The following is a 17,675-nucleotide window of genomic DNA, read 5'->3' on the forward strand; positions in this document are numbered from 1 at the left end:
GTATGAGACATTCAGCAGCAATGGCCACACAAAGACAACAGACTCCCCCACACAAGACGACACACTTGAGATAAGATGGAGAACACGTCAGCAGACAGGAGTAAGCCCACAGCCAGTGTTGGCGTTTAAAGATTTTCAAGTGCTGAAGGTAGACCAGTTTGTAGTAACATCTGAAAGACATTCGGCCTGTAAAAACCACACAGACAGAACATGAGGTGATACCAGGTGAATGAAAGATCTAAAATATATACAGACTTCTCTCTGTTACCTGGATAAGAATCAAAGTCAAACTAAAACAGTAGCCAACAGCAGTTCAGGCAACAAAGAAGGAAATCAAAACTAAAGGGTTTACCTTAATCCATCCTAGACAGGAATTCCTCTTAATTCAAAGCTTCATAGACAGTGAATGCTTAAGAAGAAATATTCTACCACAATTAATGACATTAAGACTAAGACATTATACTAAGACCAGAAACCCCCAACTCCTCCTCCTTCCCCATTCTACCTCTATTCCAGTAACTGTATGGTCAGTTTCAAAATTATTAATCAGCTTCTTGAACACTTTACTCACTTACGGGCACAAATAGARGAGTTTCTAAGTGGCTGTCYAGGGTTGTGCTACTGAGACTCCTAACAGATTTMTCATACCCCTGACAAAACACTCCAACAGTTTCCCAGCCATCGASTCAAAAGAGCCGAAGCAAACACCATTGCATCAAAGGGAGGACTAATATTTAACGCAGTTTAACGCAGAATCAGGCACAGACTGTGTCCAAAATGGCATCCTATTCCCTTTATTGCACTACTTTTGACCAGGGTCCATAAGCTCTGCTCAAACGTAGTGCAGTTTATAGGGAATAGAGTGTCCTTTTGGATGCAGACACTGAGAGGTTGGGAAATGGCAGCATAGCAGCCTTGACAACCCCGTGCCCAGACAGTCACCTCAGGTTGTTGTCACTTCCTGTTGGAACCTCTATCAGAGACACTTGCAGCCAGCCAGTCACCCAGGAGTTGAGTCTAGTTTGCCAGCGGTGGTGGGAAGACACTACCCAGGGGTGTAAGCCTTGTTTTGGCTGAGCCCGTATGGGAGGCAAGAGAGGTAGAGGTGTTCCAGAATATTCTCTAGCGTCGAATGTGAGCTACAGAGGGATATTACAGAGAAAATGCCACAAGCACTGATCCTCCAAGAAGATTCATACTGTGTAGGTCTTCCTTCATCACAACAATGTCCTTTTCCCATCTCACCCATCTGAAAAGCTCAGCTGCTACTCCAAAATGAGGTGTTTTTCTCATTCCCCTCCTTTTAAAACTCAGCAAACAACGACCAGACAGACAGACTGAGGGAGGGAGGGATGACAGAGCTACAGTAACAATGGAGCGACAGACTATAAACGTGGAGAGGGACACAAAAGACAGGGAGAGGAAGGGACTGAGGAGGGTGGAACAGGGGATAAAAGCCTGGGAGGAAAGTCTGAAAAAAGGAACCAACAGCTACAGCATTAGTCAAATACAAAACAAGACTGAGGTAGAAAGAGAGGCAGAAACAGAGCATAAAGAGGTAAAAAGAAGGGAGGATAAATAAGGGAAGGAAGAAAAGAGAGCGAGGGAGGAGGGGGTATAGTAGAAACCCAGGGACGATCACTAACCTGTCCCCCCTTGGGCTGGTAATTGATGTTGTCTGTGGAGCCGATCTTGGACTTGATGTTCTTCAGGTCGGGCAGGGGCTGGTTGAGGACGCGGAGCTGTTTGGGGGTGGTGGCGGGGGACTTGGGWGGGGTGCGGAGCAGAGCCACCTTGAATAAATTAATTGCCAAAAGTTGAATTGATACCATGATATACTCAGGTTTCATTTGGAAAAAAGATTAGCTAATCTCAATATGATCTCCTGAATAAATAAAGGATAAATCCATAAAATACAATTATATACAGTGCATTCGGAAAGTATTCAGACCCCTTGACTCTTTCAACATTTAGCTACATTACAGCCTTATTCTAAAATGTACCCCATAATGACAAAGTGAAAACAGGTTTTTATACATTTTKGCAAATGTATAGAAAAACCTTAATTTCAGTGGTATTCAGATCCTTTGCTATGAGACTCGAAATTGAGCTCAGGTGCATCCTGTTTCCTTTGATCATCCTTGAGATGTTTCTATAACTTGATTGGAGTGATTGGAGGTAAATTCAATTGATTGAACATTATTTGGAAAGACACACACCTGTCTACAGTTGACAGTGCATGTCAGAGCAAAAACCAATCCATGAGGTCAAAGGAATTGTCCGTAGACCTCCGAGATAGGATTGTGTCAAGGCACAGATCTGGGGAAGGGTACCAGAAAATTCCTGAAGCATTAAAGGTCCCCAATAACACAGTGGCCTCAATCATTCTTAAATGAAGAAGTTTGGAACCACCAAGACTCGTCTTAGAGCTGGCCGCCTGGCCAAACTAAGCAATCGGGGGAGAAGGGCCTTGGTCAGCGAGGTGACCAATAACTCGTTGGTCACTCTGACAGAGCTCCAGAGTTCCTCTGTGGATATCGGAGAACCTTACAGAAGGACAAACATCTCTGCAGCACTCCACCAATCAAGCCTTAATRGTAGAGTGAACAGACGTCAGTAAAAGACACAACAGCCCGCTTGGAGTTTGCCAAGAGGAAGCTCAAGGACTATGGCCATGAGAAACAAGATGCTCTAGTCAGATGAAACAAAGATTGAACTTTTTGGCCTGAATGCCAAGCGCCACGTCTGGAGGAAATCTGGCACCATCTCCACGGTGAAGCATGGTGGTGGCATTATCATGCTGTGGGGATGTTTTTCAGGAGTGGCTTCAGGACAAGTCTCTGAATGTCCTTGAATGGCCCAGCCAGAGCCCAGACTTGAACCCSATCGAACATCTCTGGAGAAGCTGTGCAGCTAAATTAGCAAACATTTCTACAAAACTTTTTTTGCTTGGTCATTATGGGGTGTTGTGTGTAGATTGATGAGGGGGGAAAACGATGTAATCAATTTTAGAATAAGGCTGTAATGTAACAAAATGTGTAAAAAGTCAAGGGGTCTGAATACTTTCCGAATGCACTGTATTCGTCTAATTGAAAACACATATAGAGTAGCTGCCTCAGCTGAGTACAGTATAACAGCATTGATTCCTGGTCAAAATTAGTGCACTACATAAGGAAAAGGGTGCCATTTGGGATGCACACTGTACCTTCTTCTCCTGCAGCAGGCTGAGTGAACGTGGTGTGCCGGGGGTGCGAGGGGTCCCGGGTGTGCGGCAGGAGTAGCTGTAGCTGGGAGGGGTTCCAGGGGTGATGGCTGTGGACCCTGGGGTGCGGGGTGTGGTGGGGCCGCTGCACAGCGAGCGGGAACGCATCGACTGTGTGCCTGGGTGTGGGGAGGTCATAGAAAGGTCATAGAGGTCATACAGAGAGGTTACACAAAGGTCAATCAGAGGTTGGGCATCTCTCACCATTACTCTAGCCTGGTCCCAGATCTATATGTGCAGTCTTGCCATTTTCTGTTGTCTATGGTCCATATGAGTTGGCAAGACAGAACAAACAGATCTGGTACCAGGCTAACATTACTCCACCAAAGTATTTAAGTTAGTCAGATGAAGAATGGCTCAAAACACACACAAACGGGATGAAACAGTGTAGTTACTAGAATGAAAGACGTAAATGAAGGCCAAACTATAGGCTTGAACAACTTGATTACTAACTACTAAGGATGAGACAGAGATGTGATCTTGAACACACAGAGAGACGAACTGGGTCAGATCATGTGAGACAAGATGAGACTAGGTGAGACATTGCAGGACTAGGTGAGATACTGCAGGACTAGGTGAGACTGGATGACAAGGTGAGACTGGATGAGAATGGAAGTGAATCCAGTTGAAACGGGGGACAGAGTGAGACATGGATGAGACTGGATGGGATTGAGAGTTCCTCTCTACCTGTCCAACTAGGGGCGCGTCCTGTCCTATGCTCCGCCCTGACCTCTGTACGGAACGCTAGAGGAGAGCAGGAGCGGAAGAGGATTAAACAAAGGAGAGAGATAGAGAGAGAGAAAGATCAAGAGAAAAATCAAGAGCGAGAGAGACAGGCAGAAAGAGAGAAACCAGGAGAAGGGACTTACACGTAGGTCTGCGGGGTGCGGTGGAGCCGGAGCTGGTGATTGAGGTGGAGCTCTCCTCCTGGTCGTGTGGGTGGTGGTGGGTACGCCGGCTCAGGATAGAGGCAGGCCGCGGCAGGGATGACCTCTTTGGGCTCTGAGAACCACCATCCTGTCACATACAAACACACGCACACACACAGGAAGGCAAACAGGCACAGAAACACACATAGACACACACATTTAGCTTAGTACTGTAGTTACAGAAGTGCACAAGTCAGAAAATGCCCCAGCTTTAGCCTGGGTATTAATTTACAGATGTGAGATCAGTTGATCAGTTCAGGGCCATATGCTAACCTTACCACGTCTATCAGTCTGTGTAGTGTTGGGGAGTCACGAGGCCCGCAGGAGGAGGGACGGGGCCTATCAAGCTCCACCTCCACCAGGAAGTTATTTTTATTGTGGGAGGAGAAAGAGGAGATAAGGCGAGGGGGCAGGAGGGTGGCCACTCGCAATTTACAGGTGGGGATCTTTGTCAGTGGTGGCGACTAAGTTACAGACAGACATATGGGGGAGAGATGGGGGATATAGGGGTGAGAGATGGGAGAGATACAGGAGAGAGATGGGTGAAAGATGGGGGAGATACGGGTGACAAATGGGTGAGAGACGAGGGAGAGATGGGGGAGATATGGGGGAGAGATGGAGGAGATACGGGTGAGAGATGGGAGAGATACAGGTGAGAGATGGGGCAGATATGGGGGAGATACGGGTGAGAGATGGGTGAGATATGAGKGAGAGATGGGGGAGAGATGGGTAGATACGGGTGAGAGATGGGGGAGAGATACGGGGGAGATACGGGTGAGAGATGGAGGAGAGATGGAGGAGTGATGAGGAGATATGGGTGAGAGATGGGGGAGAGATGGGGAAGATACAGGTGACAAATGGGTGAGAGACGGGAGAGATGGGGGAGATACGGGTGAGAGATGGGGGAGATACGAGTGAGAGATGGGGGAGATACGAGTGAGAGACAGGGGAGAGATGGGGGAGATACGGGGAAAGATGGATTAGAGATGAGTGAGAGATGGGTGAGAAACAGACAGTGCAAACCAAACCACAAGTAAACAAGGATAAAAACAATGACAGTGGAACCAAAGATGACTGTACTGAACATAATTTCCTCGGCAATTGTGCAAACAGATATATACAGTATATATCTGAGGTGCAGTTAACTCTAATGAACTTATCCTCGGCAGCAGAGCTAACTCTGGGTCTTCCTTTCCTGTGGCGGTTGTCATGAGAGCCAGTTTCATCATAGCGCGTGATGATTTTTGTGAATGCACTTCAAGAAACTTTCAAAGTTCTTGAAATCTTCCATATTGACTGACCTTCATGTCTTAAAGTAATGATGGACTGTCACTTCTCTTTGTTAATTTGAGATGTTCTTGCCAWAATATGGACTTGGCCTTTACCAAATAGGGCTATCTTCTGTATACCACCCCTACCTTGTCACACAACTGATTGGCTCAAATGCGAAAGAAATCCCACAAATTAACTTTTAACAAGTCACACCTATTAATTGAAATGCATTCCAGGTGACTACCTCATGAAGCTGGTTGAGAGAATGCCAAGAGTGTGCAAAGATGTCATCAAGGCAAAGGGTGGCTACTTCGAAGAATCTCAAATATAAAATATTTGTTTTACACTTTTTTGGTTACTACACGATTCGATATGTGTTATTTCATGGTTTGATTGTCTTCACTATTATTCTACAATGCAGAAAATAGTAAAAATAAAGAAAAACCCTGGAATGAGTAGGTGAGTCCAAACCTTTGACTGGTACTGTTTAAATATAGCCAATTGTCTTTGGGTTCTGGTTCCATAATATAATCACAGAATACAGTGTGCATGCATATGTATGTGTGTGTGTGTCTGTGTGTGGTTAGCTAGTGTGGGCAGAGAATCCCAGGCCGCACTATACAGAGCAGAACTGAACAGTCCTGGGAGATGTGGCATTTAAAGCGCTGTGCTAGGCTATGCTGTCTTTATTATTCTAAAAGAATGACCGTTATTATGTGGAGGAGTGACTGACAGTCACGACCACAGATAATGAAAGATAATTACGGCCCAAATGCATCCCAAATGGCACCCTATTTCCTATATAGTGCACTACCTTAGACCATCACTGAATGATGATTACATCTCGGAGGGAAGAGAACAGAAACACTTCTATGTTTATCTGGCCTGGATGTTTAGTCCACTGTGACATAACCATCAGGGTGGATGGACATGCAGCTAAACAGGCAAARGGGGATTCATTAAAAGGGGGACAGGAGAGAGAAAGGATTTATGTTAGTTGATGTTAAGTGATTTTTTGCAGAGGGATAAAACTGTGAGTTGATATGGACATAAACATTTGGTTCAGGCAGGGAAGCAGGTTTAAGCTGGTAAGAGGGACTTATTTCTGACACTGTATCCAGAGTGTGTTTTTTGGTGTGCTCGGTAGGTAGGAAACAGAGGGGAAACGAGGAGATAGCCTACTACCTGAACTTGACCAATACTACAAAATCAACTTGTTTACCATTTCAAAAAGTTTTGCTACAGTGTGTCCTAGTGAACATGCCCATGGACAGGTGACTTGTATTCTGTCATGTAAATGGAAATTAAGTTATTGTATCGCATTGTGACGCAGTGTGTCGTACTTACTGAGCCTCTGTCCCCAGACTGTCTAGCAACACTGAGGGGCCGACGACCCTCTGGTACACCCACTGAAAGGAAGAGGAGTGAGGAGGAGAAGAAGAGGAGAGACAGAGAGAGAATGAGAGAAGGAGAGAGAGAGGGAGAAATAGAAAAGGGAAGGAGAGAGGAGGAGAGGACAATAGTGAGGAAGAGAGGAAGAGAGAGAAAGAGATGAGGAGAAAGGAGAGCGAGAGAGACAGACAGAGTGTATAGTTAGACGTGATTTAAACATTAGGACAGATTGACAGAAACACAAAAATGCTCTCCCACACACACAACAGCTGTGGCTGAAGCACGCCACCCACTCTACAGTCTACCAGCACAGTCTAACTGACAAGTATTGGGCTAACAGTACCCCTCTTCTGTAAACAACTGCAGCAAACTTTGTGAGAGTAAATCTAGCCCTAACTGGGTTATAGTATTGTATAATTATATGGTATTACTGTATACTATGAGGGAATTGGCTGATATCCTATTTGAGCTGCTAGAGAAAAGCTCTGTTGTCCAATGCTTTAGCAGGAAATCATACAGAATATAGGATTTTGGATGACATACAGTAAGTGCATCCGTCCATCCCACCCCCTGAACAATTTAATTGGGGCAATGCAGCAATTTAGAGGGTTTACATTGAACATAGTCTATTTATCATACACAGTTACTAGAGAGCTTCTGGAGGAAATGGCAAAGAAAACCACAAAATCAAAAACAGTACACAAGTACGATTATTTATTATACAGTACCAGTCAAAAGTTTGGACACACCTACTCATTCCAGGGTTTTTCTTAATTTTTTATTATTTTCCACATTGTAGAATAATAGTGAAGACATCAACACTATGAAATAACACATATGGAATTATGTTGTAATCAAAAAAGTGTTAAATAAATCAAAATATATCTTATATTTGAGATTCTTCAAAGTAGCCACCCTTTGCCTTGATGACAACTTTTCACACTCTTGGCATTCTCTCAACCAGCTTCATAAGGTAGTCACCTGGAATGCATTTCATTTAACAGGTGTGCCTTGTTAAAAGTTCATTTGTGGAATTTCTTTCCTTAACGCATTTGAGCCAATCAGTTGTGTTGTGACAAGGTAGGGGTGGTATACAGAATATAGCCCTATTTGGTAAAGACCAGGTCCATATTATGGCAAGAACAACTCAAATAAGCAAAGAGAAATGACAGTCCATCATTACTTTAAGGCATGAAGGTCAGTCAATCCAGAAAATGTCAAGAACATTTTAAGTTTCCTGAAGTSCAGTCGCAAAAATCATCACGCGCTATGATGAAACTGGCTTTCATGACGACCACCACAGGAAAGGAAGACCCAGAGTTAGCTCTGCTGCCGAGGACAAGTTCATTAGAGTTAACTGCAACTCAGATTGAAGCCCAAATAAATGCTTCACAGAGTCAAGTAACAGACACATCTCAACATCAACTGAATCAGGCTTTCATGGTCGAATTGCTGCAAAGAAACCACYACTAAAGGACACCAATAAGAAGAGACTTGAAGAACACGAGCAATGGGGATTAGACTGGTGGAAATCTGTCCTTTGGTCTGATGAGTCCAAATTTGAGATTTTGGGTTCCAACCGCCATGTCTTTGTGAGATGCAGAGTAGGTGAATTGGATGATTTCCGCATGTGTGCTTCCCACCGTGAAGCATGGAGGAGGAGGTTTGATGGTGTGGGGTTGCTTTGCTGGTGACACTGTCAGTGATTTATTTAGAATTCAAGGCACACTTAACCAGCATGGCTACCACAGCATTCTGCAGAGATATGCCATCCCATCTGGTTTGCGCTTAGTGGGACTATCATTTGTTTTTCAACAGGACAATGACCCAAAACACACCTCCATGCTGTGTAAGGGCTATTTGACCAAGAAGGAGAGTGACGGAGTGCTGCTTCAGATGACCTGGCCTCCACAATCACCCGACCTCAACCTAGCTGAGATGGTTTTGTATGAGTTGGACCGCAGAGTGAAGGTAAAGCAGCCAACAAGTTCTCAGCATACGTTGGAACTCCTTCAAGACTGTTGGAAAAGCATTCCTCATGAAGCTGGTTGAGAGAATGCAAAGAGTGTGCAAAGCTGTCATCAGCAAAGGGTGGCTACGTTGAAGAATCTCAAATATATTTTTATTTGTTTATCACTTTGTTGGTTACTACATGATTCCATATGTGTTATTTCATAGTTTTGATGTCTTCACTATTATTCTACAATGTAGAAAATAGGAAAGAAAATAAAAACCCTTGAATGAGTRGGTGTGTCCAAACTTTTGACTGGTACTTTATATCTACAGAGCAAGAAAGTATTCAGACCCCTTGACATTTTCCTTTTTTTTTTATACATTAGTCTTATTCTAAAATAGATTTTTTATTAAATCTCATCAATCTACACACAATAGCCAATAATGACAAAGCGAAAACAGTTTTTTAGATTTTTCAGACCCTTTGCTATGAGAATCGAAACTGAGCTCAGGTGCATCCTGTTTCCATTGATCGTCCTTGAGATGTTTCTATAACTTGATTGGAGTACACTTGTGGTAAATGTAATTAATTTGACATGATTTGGAAAGGCACACACCTGTATATATAAGGTCYCACGGTTGACAGTACATGTCAGAGCAAAAACCAAGCCATGAGGTCAAAGAAATTTTCCATAGAGCTCTGAGACAGGATTGTGTCGAGGCACAGATCTGGGGAAGGGTAAAAAAAAGAAAAAATGTCTGCAGCATTGAATGTCCCAGAGAACACAGTGGCCTCCATCATTCTTAAATAGAAGAAGTTTGGAACAACCAAGACTCTTCCTAGAGCTGTCCGCCCTGGTCAAACTAAGCAATCAGGGGAGAAGGGCCTTGGTCAGGGAGGTGACCAAGAACCCTCTGACAGGGCTACAGAGTTCCTCTGTGGAGATGGGASAACCTTCCAGAAGGACAACCATCTCTGCAGCACTCCGCCAATCAGGACTTTATGGTAGAGTGGCCAGATGGAAGCCACTCCTCAGTAAAAGGCACAGTTTGCCAATAGTTACCTAAAGGACTTAGACCATGAGAAACAAGATTCTCCGGCCTGATGAAATCCAGGTTGAACTCTTTGGCCTGAATGCCAAACATCACATCTGGAGGAAACCTGTCACCATCCCTACAGTGAAGCATGGTGGTGGCAGCGTCCTGCTGTGGGGATGKTTTTCAGCAGCAGGGACTGGGAGACAAGTCAGGGTCGAGGGAAAGATGAACGAAGCAAACTACAGAGAGATCCTTGATGAAAACCTGCTCCAGAGTGCTCAGGACCTCAGACTGGGGCTAAGGTTCACCTTCCAACAGGACAACAACCCTAAGCACACAGCCAAAACAATGCAGGAGTGGATTTGGGACAAGTTYCTGAATGTCCTTGAGTGGCCCAGCCGGAGCCCGGGCCTTGAACCCGATCAAACATCTCTGGAGAGACCTGAAAAGAGCTGTGCAGCAACGCTCCCCATACAACCTAACAGAGTTTGAGAGGATATGCAGAGAAGAATGGGAGAAACTACCTAAAAACAGCTTKTAGCTCATACCCAAGAAGTCGTGCTGCTGTAATCACTGCAAGGTGCTTCAACAAAGTACTGAGTAAAGGGAATACCTATATAAATGTGATATTTAAGTTGTTGTTTTTTTACAAACATTTCTAAAAACCTGTTTTTGCTTTGTCATTATGTTGTAATGTGTGTAGATTGATGAGGGAGAAAAAAACTATTTAATCCATTTTAGAATAAGGTTTTAACAAAATGTGGGGAAAAAATCAAGGGGTCTGAATACTTTCCGAATGCACTGTATATTGTGGAAACTCACTCTGTCAGGTGAGGTAAACCAGTACCTGTCTCCTTACAGCAAGCGGAGCCAAACTACCAGTTGCTTGGCAACCTCTACTTCCTGAATGACACTCTATTCCATTTATAGCGCACTACTTTTAACCAGAGTCCTATGGGCCCTGGTCAAAAGTAGTGCACTACATAGGGAATCGGGTGCAATTTGGGACCAATATCATGCTCTGGGGAAATGCAGTGAAAACCTACTAATTGCACTGTAGTTCTTTCACAGCTGTAGTTCTTTCAAAGCAAACAACCAAAAATTATACAGGTTAAAGAGACACAGATTGAGTAAATAAGTGAGATGGTGAGAGATGGACAACTGGTGTTATATACAGAGAAAATAAAAAGTATTGCATATTGCAGGTACACATAACTCTGAAGCAGTATCATTGACCAAACCATCTCCAACAAAAAATAAACCAAGAATGAACATAACATGGAAGCTGAGGAGAACAAAAAAATATAAAACACAAATACAAATAATAAAMTAAATGTAAAAAGTTGAGCTGTTCACAACAAGCCAACAACAAAGTCAAATAAAAAAATGTAGAGCAAATTTGTTTTTATTCTAATAAAATTCAGACACTGAACATGACAAACAAATGCAACAGAATAAAAATGGATAGATTAACAAAATAATTGATCAAATTGAACAAAAATAGAAGTTATAAATTACTGTAATGATGAGTTGTAAAGCACTTTGTGATTCTGCTGATGTAAAAAGGGCATTATAAATACATTTGACTGATTGACGAGATGTGAATGTTGATGTTTGCAGGCTCATTGCAGATTTCTAGCCTTCCTGGCCCCGGCCAGCAGTTTTGTGTTCCAAATGGCACCCTATTTCCTATTTAGCGCACTACTTTTGACCAGAGCACATTGGGCCCTGGTCAACATTAGTGTGGTATATAGAGAATAGAGTTCCATTTCGGACGCAGCCCAGGAATGATTGGTCACCTGTAGGTTTCCTCCTAGCACAGGGGTGGGCCTGGGCAGGACGCGAGTGTCGGACCGCAGTAGACTTTAACACACTCTTCCGAGACGGAGAGGAGCGCATCTGAGTCTCAGCTTTCTTGGTCAGCTCAGTCTTCTTAATCACGGCTAGCAGAAGAGGGAGAGACATAGTTAAAGAGAGAAAGGGAAAGACAAACAAGTAACATAAGAAGAAAGAGAAGGAAGAGGGAGAGATAGTCAAAGAGAGAAAAGGAAGGAAAGGATAGTGTGACACGGAGGTTTGGTAGGACAGAACCACTCACCTGATACCCAGTTAACACTCACTTGAGATCTTAAAGGCTTTTAAAGATGATTATCTTTGACAATTATAATGAAAGAGAATAACAAAATTTGTCAATTAATAATATATAACTACAAAGAACTATATAGAAATTAAAAGTGTTGTTGGTTTCCAAGACACATATCCAGCTTAGTCCTGGACTAAAACGTTATTTCAAAGGAGGTTCTACACTGAAGTGTCCGGGAAACTGGCCCTCTAGAGTAACACACTGAGCAGAGATCTACACCAAATAAAATCAAACAGAATTAAATAAGCTGTCAATAATGATGAATAACTTAAAATCATTTTTACAAATATTTAAAAAGCAGAGTAACAAACTAATTTGGAGAGATATTGTAGTTCTAAACCTTTCTTCTTCTTGACGTCCTCCCTGGGGATATAGACCGGCTGCTTGTGAATGGGTTTACGTTCTGGTGTGGAGACGTGCCCCTCGCGCCCTTTCACCCGTCCCCCTTTAGCCTTGGGATTCACCGGCTGCTTCTCCTGCTTCTGCTGTTGGGGAGTCTTCTCCTTCTTGACTGGTGGGGCTGGGACCCGGTCGGCTCTCAGGGGCTCGATCTGCTCTGTAGCCATGCTCTTGTCATCATCCACATCTACAGTGCAGAGATCTAGGTATAAAATAGACATGATAAGATCATCATGCAGTAGTACTACAGACACAACACAATACATGGGAACAACACTCATAAATTGGGTAAAACAGTGTTATCGTAACTTTATGATGATAAAATATGTTTTCATTATGAAAAGGCTGTAATAAACATGAATATGCATATGTACTATTTCATTTTCTAACCTCTGATTATATAATTATTAGTGGTCACTGAAACGTAATTTATCTGTCATTGAAACCTGTATTATGGGATGATAACAGAGAGAAATCTCACCTTGAGTGTCGACCCAAGAGCTGTCTAGGATTGAGTCGTCCATGGTGGTCTCATCTCTGTCGTAGCTCTCTGTCTGTCCCTCGGTCTCTGTCTGCACCTCCTTCTCTGGGGAGGCCTGCACCTCCTTCTCACGGACCTCCTCTGAGACATCCCCCACCTCCTCAAGACTAGCTGCCTCCATGATCTCCACCTCCTGGGACTCCTCCTCCTCCTCTTCCTCCTGCTCGTGGAGAGCCTGTGGTGTCTCAGGCTCAGGCGGAGCAGAGAAACGCACGCTGTGTCCTGGCTCCTCACCCTCGTCGATGGTCTGGACTACAGTGATGAAGTCATCTTCTACAGTCACCACTGACTCTATGGCAGCTCTGGGTTCTGGAACGTCATCCATCGCTGCTCCTGCCCCTGCCAGAACTTCACCATCTTCCTCTTCTTCTTCTTCTTCTTCTTCTTCTTCCTCCTTGTCTTTCATTATATCCTTCTCAACCTTCTCTTCTTTCTCTCCAGGCTTTGTTGGTTTTATCTCTATCATGATTTCCTCCTGTTCCACCTCCTGCTCTATATCCTCCTCCTCCTCCTCCTCCTCCTCCTCCCCCTCTTCCTTTTCTTCTTTGTTCTTCTCTTTGACCTCTACAACCTGCTCCTGCTCCTTCTTCAGCTTCTCTTCGCTAACTTTCCCCTTCTCTTCTTCTGTGGTGCTCACACCACCACCTGACACAGACGGAGATGTCGCCATGACGTCAACCTTCGGAGGCGTTGTCTGACCTCCCGTCTGTTTAGGTTTCTCGGTGTCCGTAACTGGAACCTTCTCTTCTTCTGTGGTGCTCTCCACGGAGGAGGCCGGGGAGGGCCTCGCGGGCCTGCTGATCCGGTCCTTGGCAACCCCAGTCAGTTGGTAGACGTCTTCGGCATCCACCTCCTCGTATGCCTCCTGGTGCACCAAGAACTTGTCCTTCACCTTCTCCCTTAACTCCTGCAGCTCTCGCTCCTCCTCCATGCTCAGGGGCCTGTCCTCCATCTCCAGCCGGCGGATCTGCCTCTCGTAGGCAGCCATCTCAGCATCTTTCTCTGGTCCCTCGTTCCCTGCCTTTCCCTCCTCATCCAGGGTGACCATCACTGTAGGAGTCACAAAGGACTCTGCTGACTTCAGAGCTGAAGCCGGTTTGTCGTTTTGGTCCTCTATGGCAGATTTTTCATGGCTGATCTCTTTGTTGTCTTTTTCCTCTGAAGCAGAATCTTTCCGTCCCACTTGTTTARCTTCTTCCTTTTCTTTGGAACCGTCACACACAGTTAACTGATTTGTCTTCTCGTCTTCGGCTAGTTTGTCTCTAGCTTCGATCTTCAGTTTTTCCTCTGCCATCTTTTCCTCCAGAGCCATAGGGGTGAAGCGCTGGGGCGGGGAGTCAATGGGACTATGGAGGTCAGCAGGGGAAGGCATGGGCCCTGAGTACTCACTGAACACACAGTAACCCAACTCCTCCAGCTGGCTCTCACTCTTGGCAATACTCTGGCTCTGATTCTGGTCCCCCAGGACCAGGTTGGCCAGGGAGTCGCTCCCAATGCCTTGGGCGTCTGCAGGGACAGACTTCCTCCTCATGGTCTCTGGGTCATTGTTTTCAGAAGTTAGTCTAGACCTGGTGCCTGCAAGGTCCAGCATCTCAGGTAGGTCAGGAGCCATGACTGTCCCATTTTTGTAGTAGTATTTGGGTGGAAAGGGAGACTCTGGGGACTCTGACCCCTGGGGGCTGGTCTTTTCGCCGGGGATCTCTCCTGTGTTGTGGGGAGGAGACGAGGAGTCAGACGTGACTGAGGCGGCAGTCTCCAGGATCAGGGGAGGGAAAGGCGGGGGCACCTTCTCCGCAGACAGGGTGGTAACTGGGAGATAGTTGACAGACTCATCCAGACTGCCACTGGTAAAAGACATGATGTCCGTGGCCAATGGAGAGAAGTTCCTAGGTAGGCCCTGGCCGCTGGGATCCATCGATCCAATCGTAATGTTGAGAGAGTAGCTTCTCTGATCCAGGGCCAACTTCCCGGGGGAAAGCCTACATTCGTTACTCCTGTCCAGGGCCGGTAAGGTATCCTTTTGATATCCCATCGGACTCTTTTTGGTGTCCGGCTTCTTCTCCACTGACTGTGTTTGTGCCAACATGCTGTAGTTGATCTCAGGGGGTGACGGAACTGTTGGGGAGCTTCTCTCTAAGCTCTTCTCTTGACCTGCGGTGCTCAGTTCATAATAACCTTCTGCTGCTTGAGCCCCCTTGGATCCCTCATCTGCCTTCAGGGCCAAAGTCTCGAAATAAGACGACATGCCAGATTTGTCTTTGTTAGAGTCAGAGGAGACACCTTGACCTTGATCTTTGTCTCCAGCTGTAGTGAATCCAGACCCTGCAACCGTTGTGAGGTTACTGGACTCAAGAACTTCCACAGACGGCTGCTTCTCTGAGACTGTTTTAGGTTCATCCGGTATAGACATTTTGGTAGGCTCTTTGGCTTGGCTCTGGCTGTTAGAAAGGAAAGGGGACGGAGAAGGGGACGGAGAAGCCATTTCTGTTTTGGGGTACAGGGGGGGTGTTGCCTGGTCCCCGCTGGAGAAAGCTGGACACTCTGGTGCAGTGAAGTCTGGGCTGAGGCATCCACTCTCACTGCCTGGTTTCTCCATGTCCATCTTTAAGTCTGTAAGTTAAATCTTTAGTACTTTGTTTGGTTTTGCTTCAACATTCAACTATTAATTGTAGGCTACTTTGTTTTAGGACAGCCATTTTAAATAGGGCCAGCCATACTATCACAGACACAGGCAAAGCTCTGCTTACTGTTGCACAGTACAGAGGGCATCGCACGCACATCACTGAGGAGGCAGGACAGGAGCATGAGGCGGAACCCACTCTCATATGGACGGAACAGAGGCATGGAACGTGATGGAACGTGATGGAACCGGAATGACGGAATTGGAATGCACAGGCAGCCATACTGTTGATGGATGAGAAGAACCAAGCAATGAGGAATGGAATGGTTTTCCGACGAGTGACGACTTGACAATCTAATAGAGGTCAAATAATAGCCTTTCTGTCATTCTGTCAATTCTTAGTGAGAAATCATAATGATTTGCATTTAACTAAATAATTACTTTACACCATGATTTGTCAGTGTGTGTAGAATAATTTGATCTTTGATGAATTAACATCGAGTACATATTTAACTATTAACTTTGAGGACGATATACAATAACGGATCATCAAATTTAGCTAGTATAAGTATATTTTTATTACAAGTTGTTAGTATAAAATTCTTAAGTTCAACTAAGAAATAAACATTTGAACAACAGGAAAAATGACAGAATAACACAATATCGAACAGATGAAAACCAGTGAAATGGCACAAATGAATACAATGACAAAATAATGAAAACACTCTGATAGTATTACAATGACAGCTTAAGGAAAGTTGAACAGAAAATAGTGTTGAAACCAATAGAGAACGGATGATTTACATGATAAATAAATGAGACGTCTATATGGGATACAACACTGCCAGAAAGACACTGAGTGATAGGTTAACACCAATGAGACATCAATGCATTGATAGGTAGCATCAGAGAGGGGAAAGCACGGTTAGGAGGATCGACAACATTTAATTCATTAATACACAGACACGAAAAGGCCGGCCTCAAAATCTGCAACTAGAAACTGAAAACACAAGCAAGGAAAAAGCAAAAATAAATAAATCAGGAGGAAAGTTTTTAAACATGTCTCCTAGCTTTCACCGTCAAGCCTGTGTTGCCTTGCGGCCTTTAGCAGAGCGTAGRGSGGGGGGGGGGGGGGGGGGGGGGGGGCAACTTTGAGCCACTCCACCTCATTTAATCACTGATGAATTCCCTTAAAGCCTAAACATTCTCATTTTCTATAAACAATACAATAACATGCATCCTGGGAGACCAGAAAGAGGGCAGACAGACACACCTTCATCACGGCTCTCCTCCTTCCCCTCAGGCACTGCCACCTCCTCCTCCTCCTCAACCTCCTCCTCCCTCCTGTTAGGGCCATCAAGAGCAGCACTAACTGCCACTGTCTGCACAGGGGGCTCAGCCTGGGCCTCGCCTACAGTCGCAGCCTGTTCTAAGGGCTTGGTCGGGGTGCCGTCTGGCTCAGGCTCATCCCCACTCCACAGCTCCTCAAGAGCAGCCACGATTTCTGCTGCTGCCCCTTCCATCTCCTCATCCTCCTCCAACATCAACACTTCTTCCTCCTCCTCCTCCTCCTCCTCCTCCTCCTCTTTGAAGTTATCTGTAAGAGCCTCGACAGTCTCTACTTTGCATAAAAGAAGGGGAGAGGTGGACAGTACACATCAAGACTATGGGTTGGCAACACAGACTTGGGTTACATGGGTACACATCGGTGAGACACTTTCAGCTCTGTAAAGGTGGCTCAAAGATATAGATGCACATGTCACAGATGTTGTAGCATATGAGTGAGTGACGTTTCTCCCCTGGCCATGTGATTTGTTTGGGTTTGGACTGGATGGATGTTTTGGATCAGAGTAAGCAGGCAGAGGCTATTCTTTATAATAAAGATCTAAAATAATATCAAATAACCTTGAAAGAAAGACAGATACAGGTACAGCACACTGTTGAATGTTCCTGCAGTTTTATTGAGTGCAACTGTGACAGAGAGGTCCAGAAAGTCTTTGTCAGGCTATAAAAGAACCCTCTCCTCTGTCTGTCCAATCTGCTGTGGCTCTAAGTTATCAAAAAGGCACACAATGGCCATAGTCTTTCTCTGTCACACACACCACGCCAACACATCACATCAGGTT

At 44.9% G+C, this 17,675-nt stretch overlaps 1 protein-coding gene across 1 annotated transcript in view; it reads right to left on the bottom strand.

Annotated features, from left to right (window-relative positions):
* Positions 1-17,675, bottom strand: part of LOC112068945 (microtubule-associated protein 2-like) — a 48,542-nt gene that overhangs the window by 11,601 nt on the left and 19,266 nt on the right. Inside the window, exons 4-12 of the mRNA XM_024136182.2 lie at positions 16,823-17,167; positions 12,870-15,539; positions 12,330-12,590; positions 11,646-11,789; positions 6,811-6,872; positions 4,132-4,279; positions 3,950-4,006; positions 3,206-3,381; positions 1,647-1,793 (exon numbers count right to left, since the gene is read on the bottom strand). Coding sequence (XP_023991950.2) covers positions 1,647-1,793; positions 3,206-3,381; positions 3,950-4,006; positions 4,132-4,279; positions 6,811-6,872; positions 11,646-11,789; positions 12,330-12,590; positions 12,870-15,539; positions 16,823-17,167 — 4,010 coding nt within the window. The remainder of the gene's footprint in view (positions 1-1,646; positions 1,794-3,205; positions 3,382-3,949; positions 4,007-4,131; positions 4,280-6,810; positions 6,873-11,645; positions 11,790-12,329; positions 12,591-12,869; positions 15,540-16,822; positions 17,168-17,675) is intronic.

Source organism: Salvelinus sp. IW2-2015, unplaced genomic scaffold, assembly GCF_002910315.2.
Source record: "Salvelinus sp. IW2-2015 unplaced genomic scaffold, ASM291031v2 Un_scaffold803, whole genome shotgun sequence".
NCBI lineage: Eukaryota > Metazoa > Chordata > Actinopteri > Salmoniformes > Salmonidae > Salvelinus > Salvelinus sp. IW2-2015.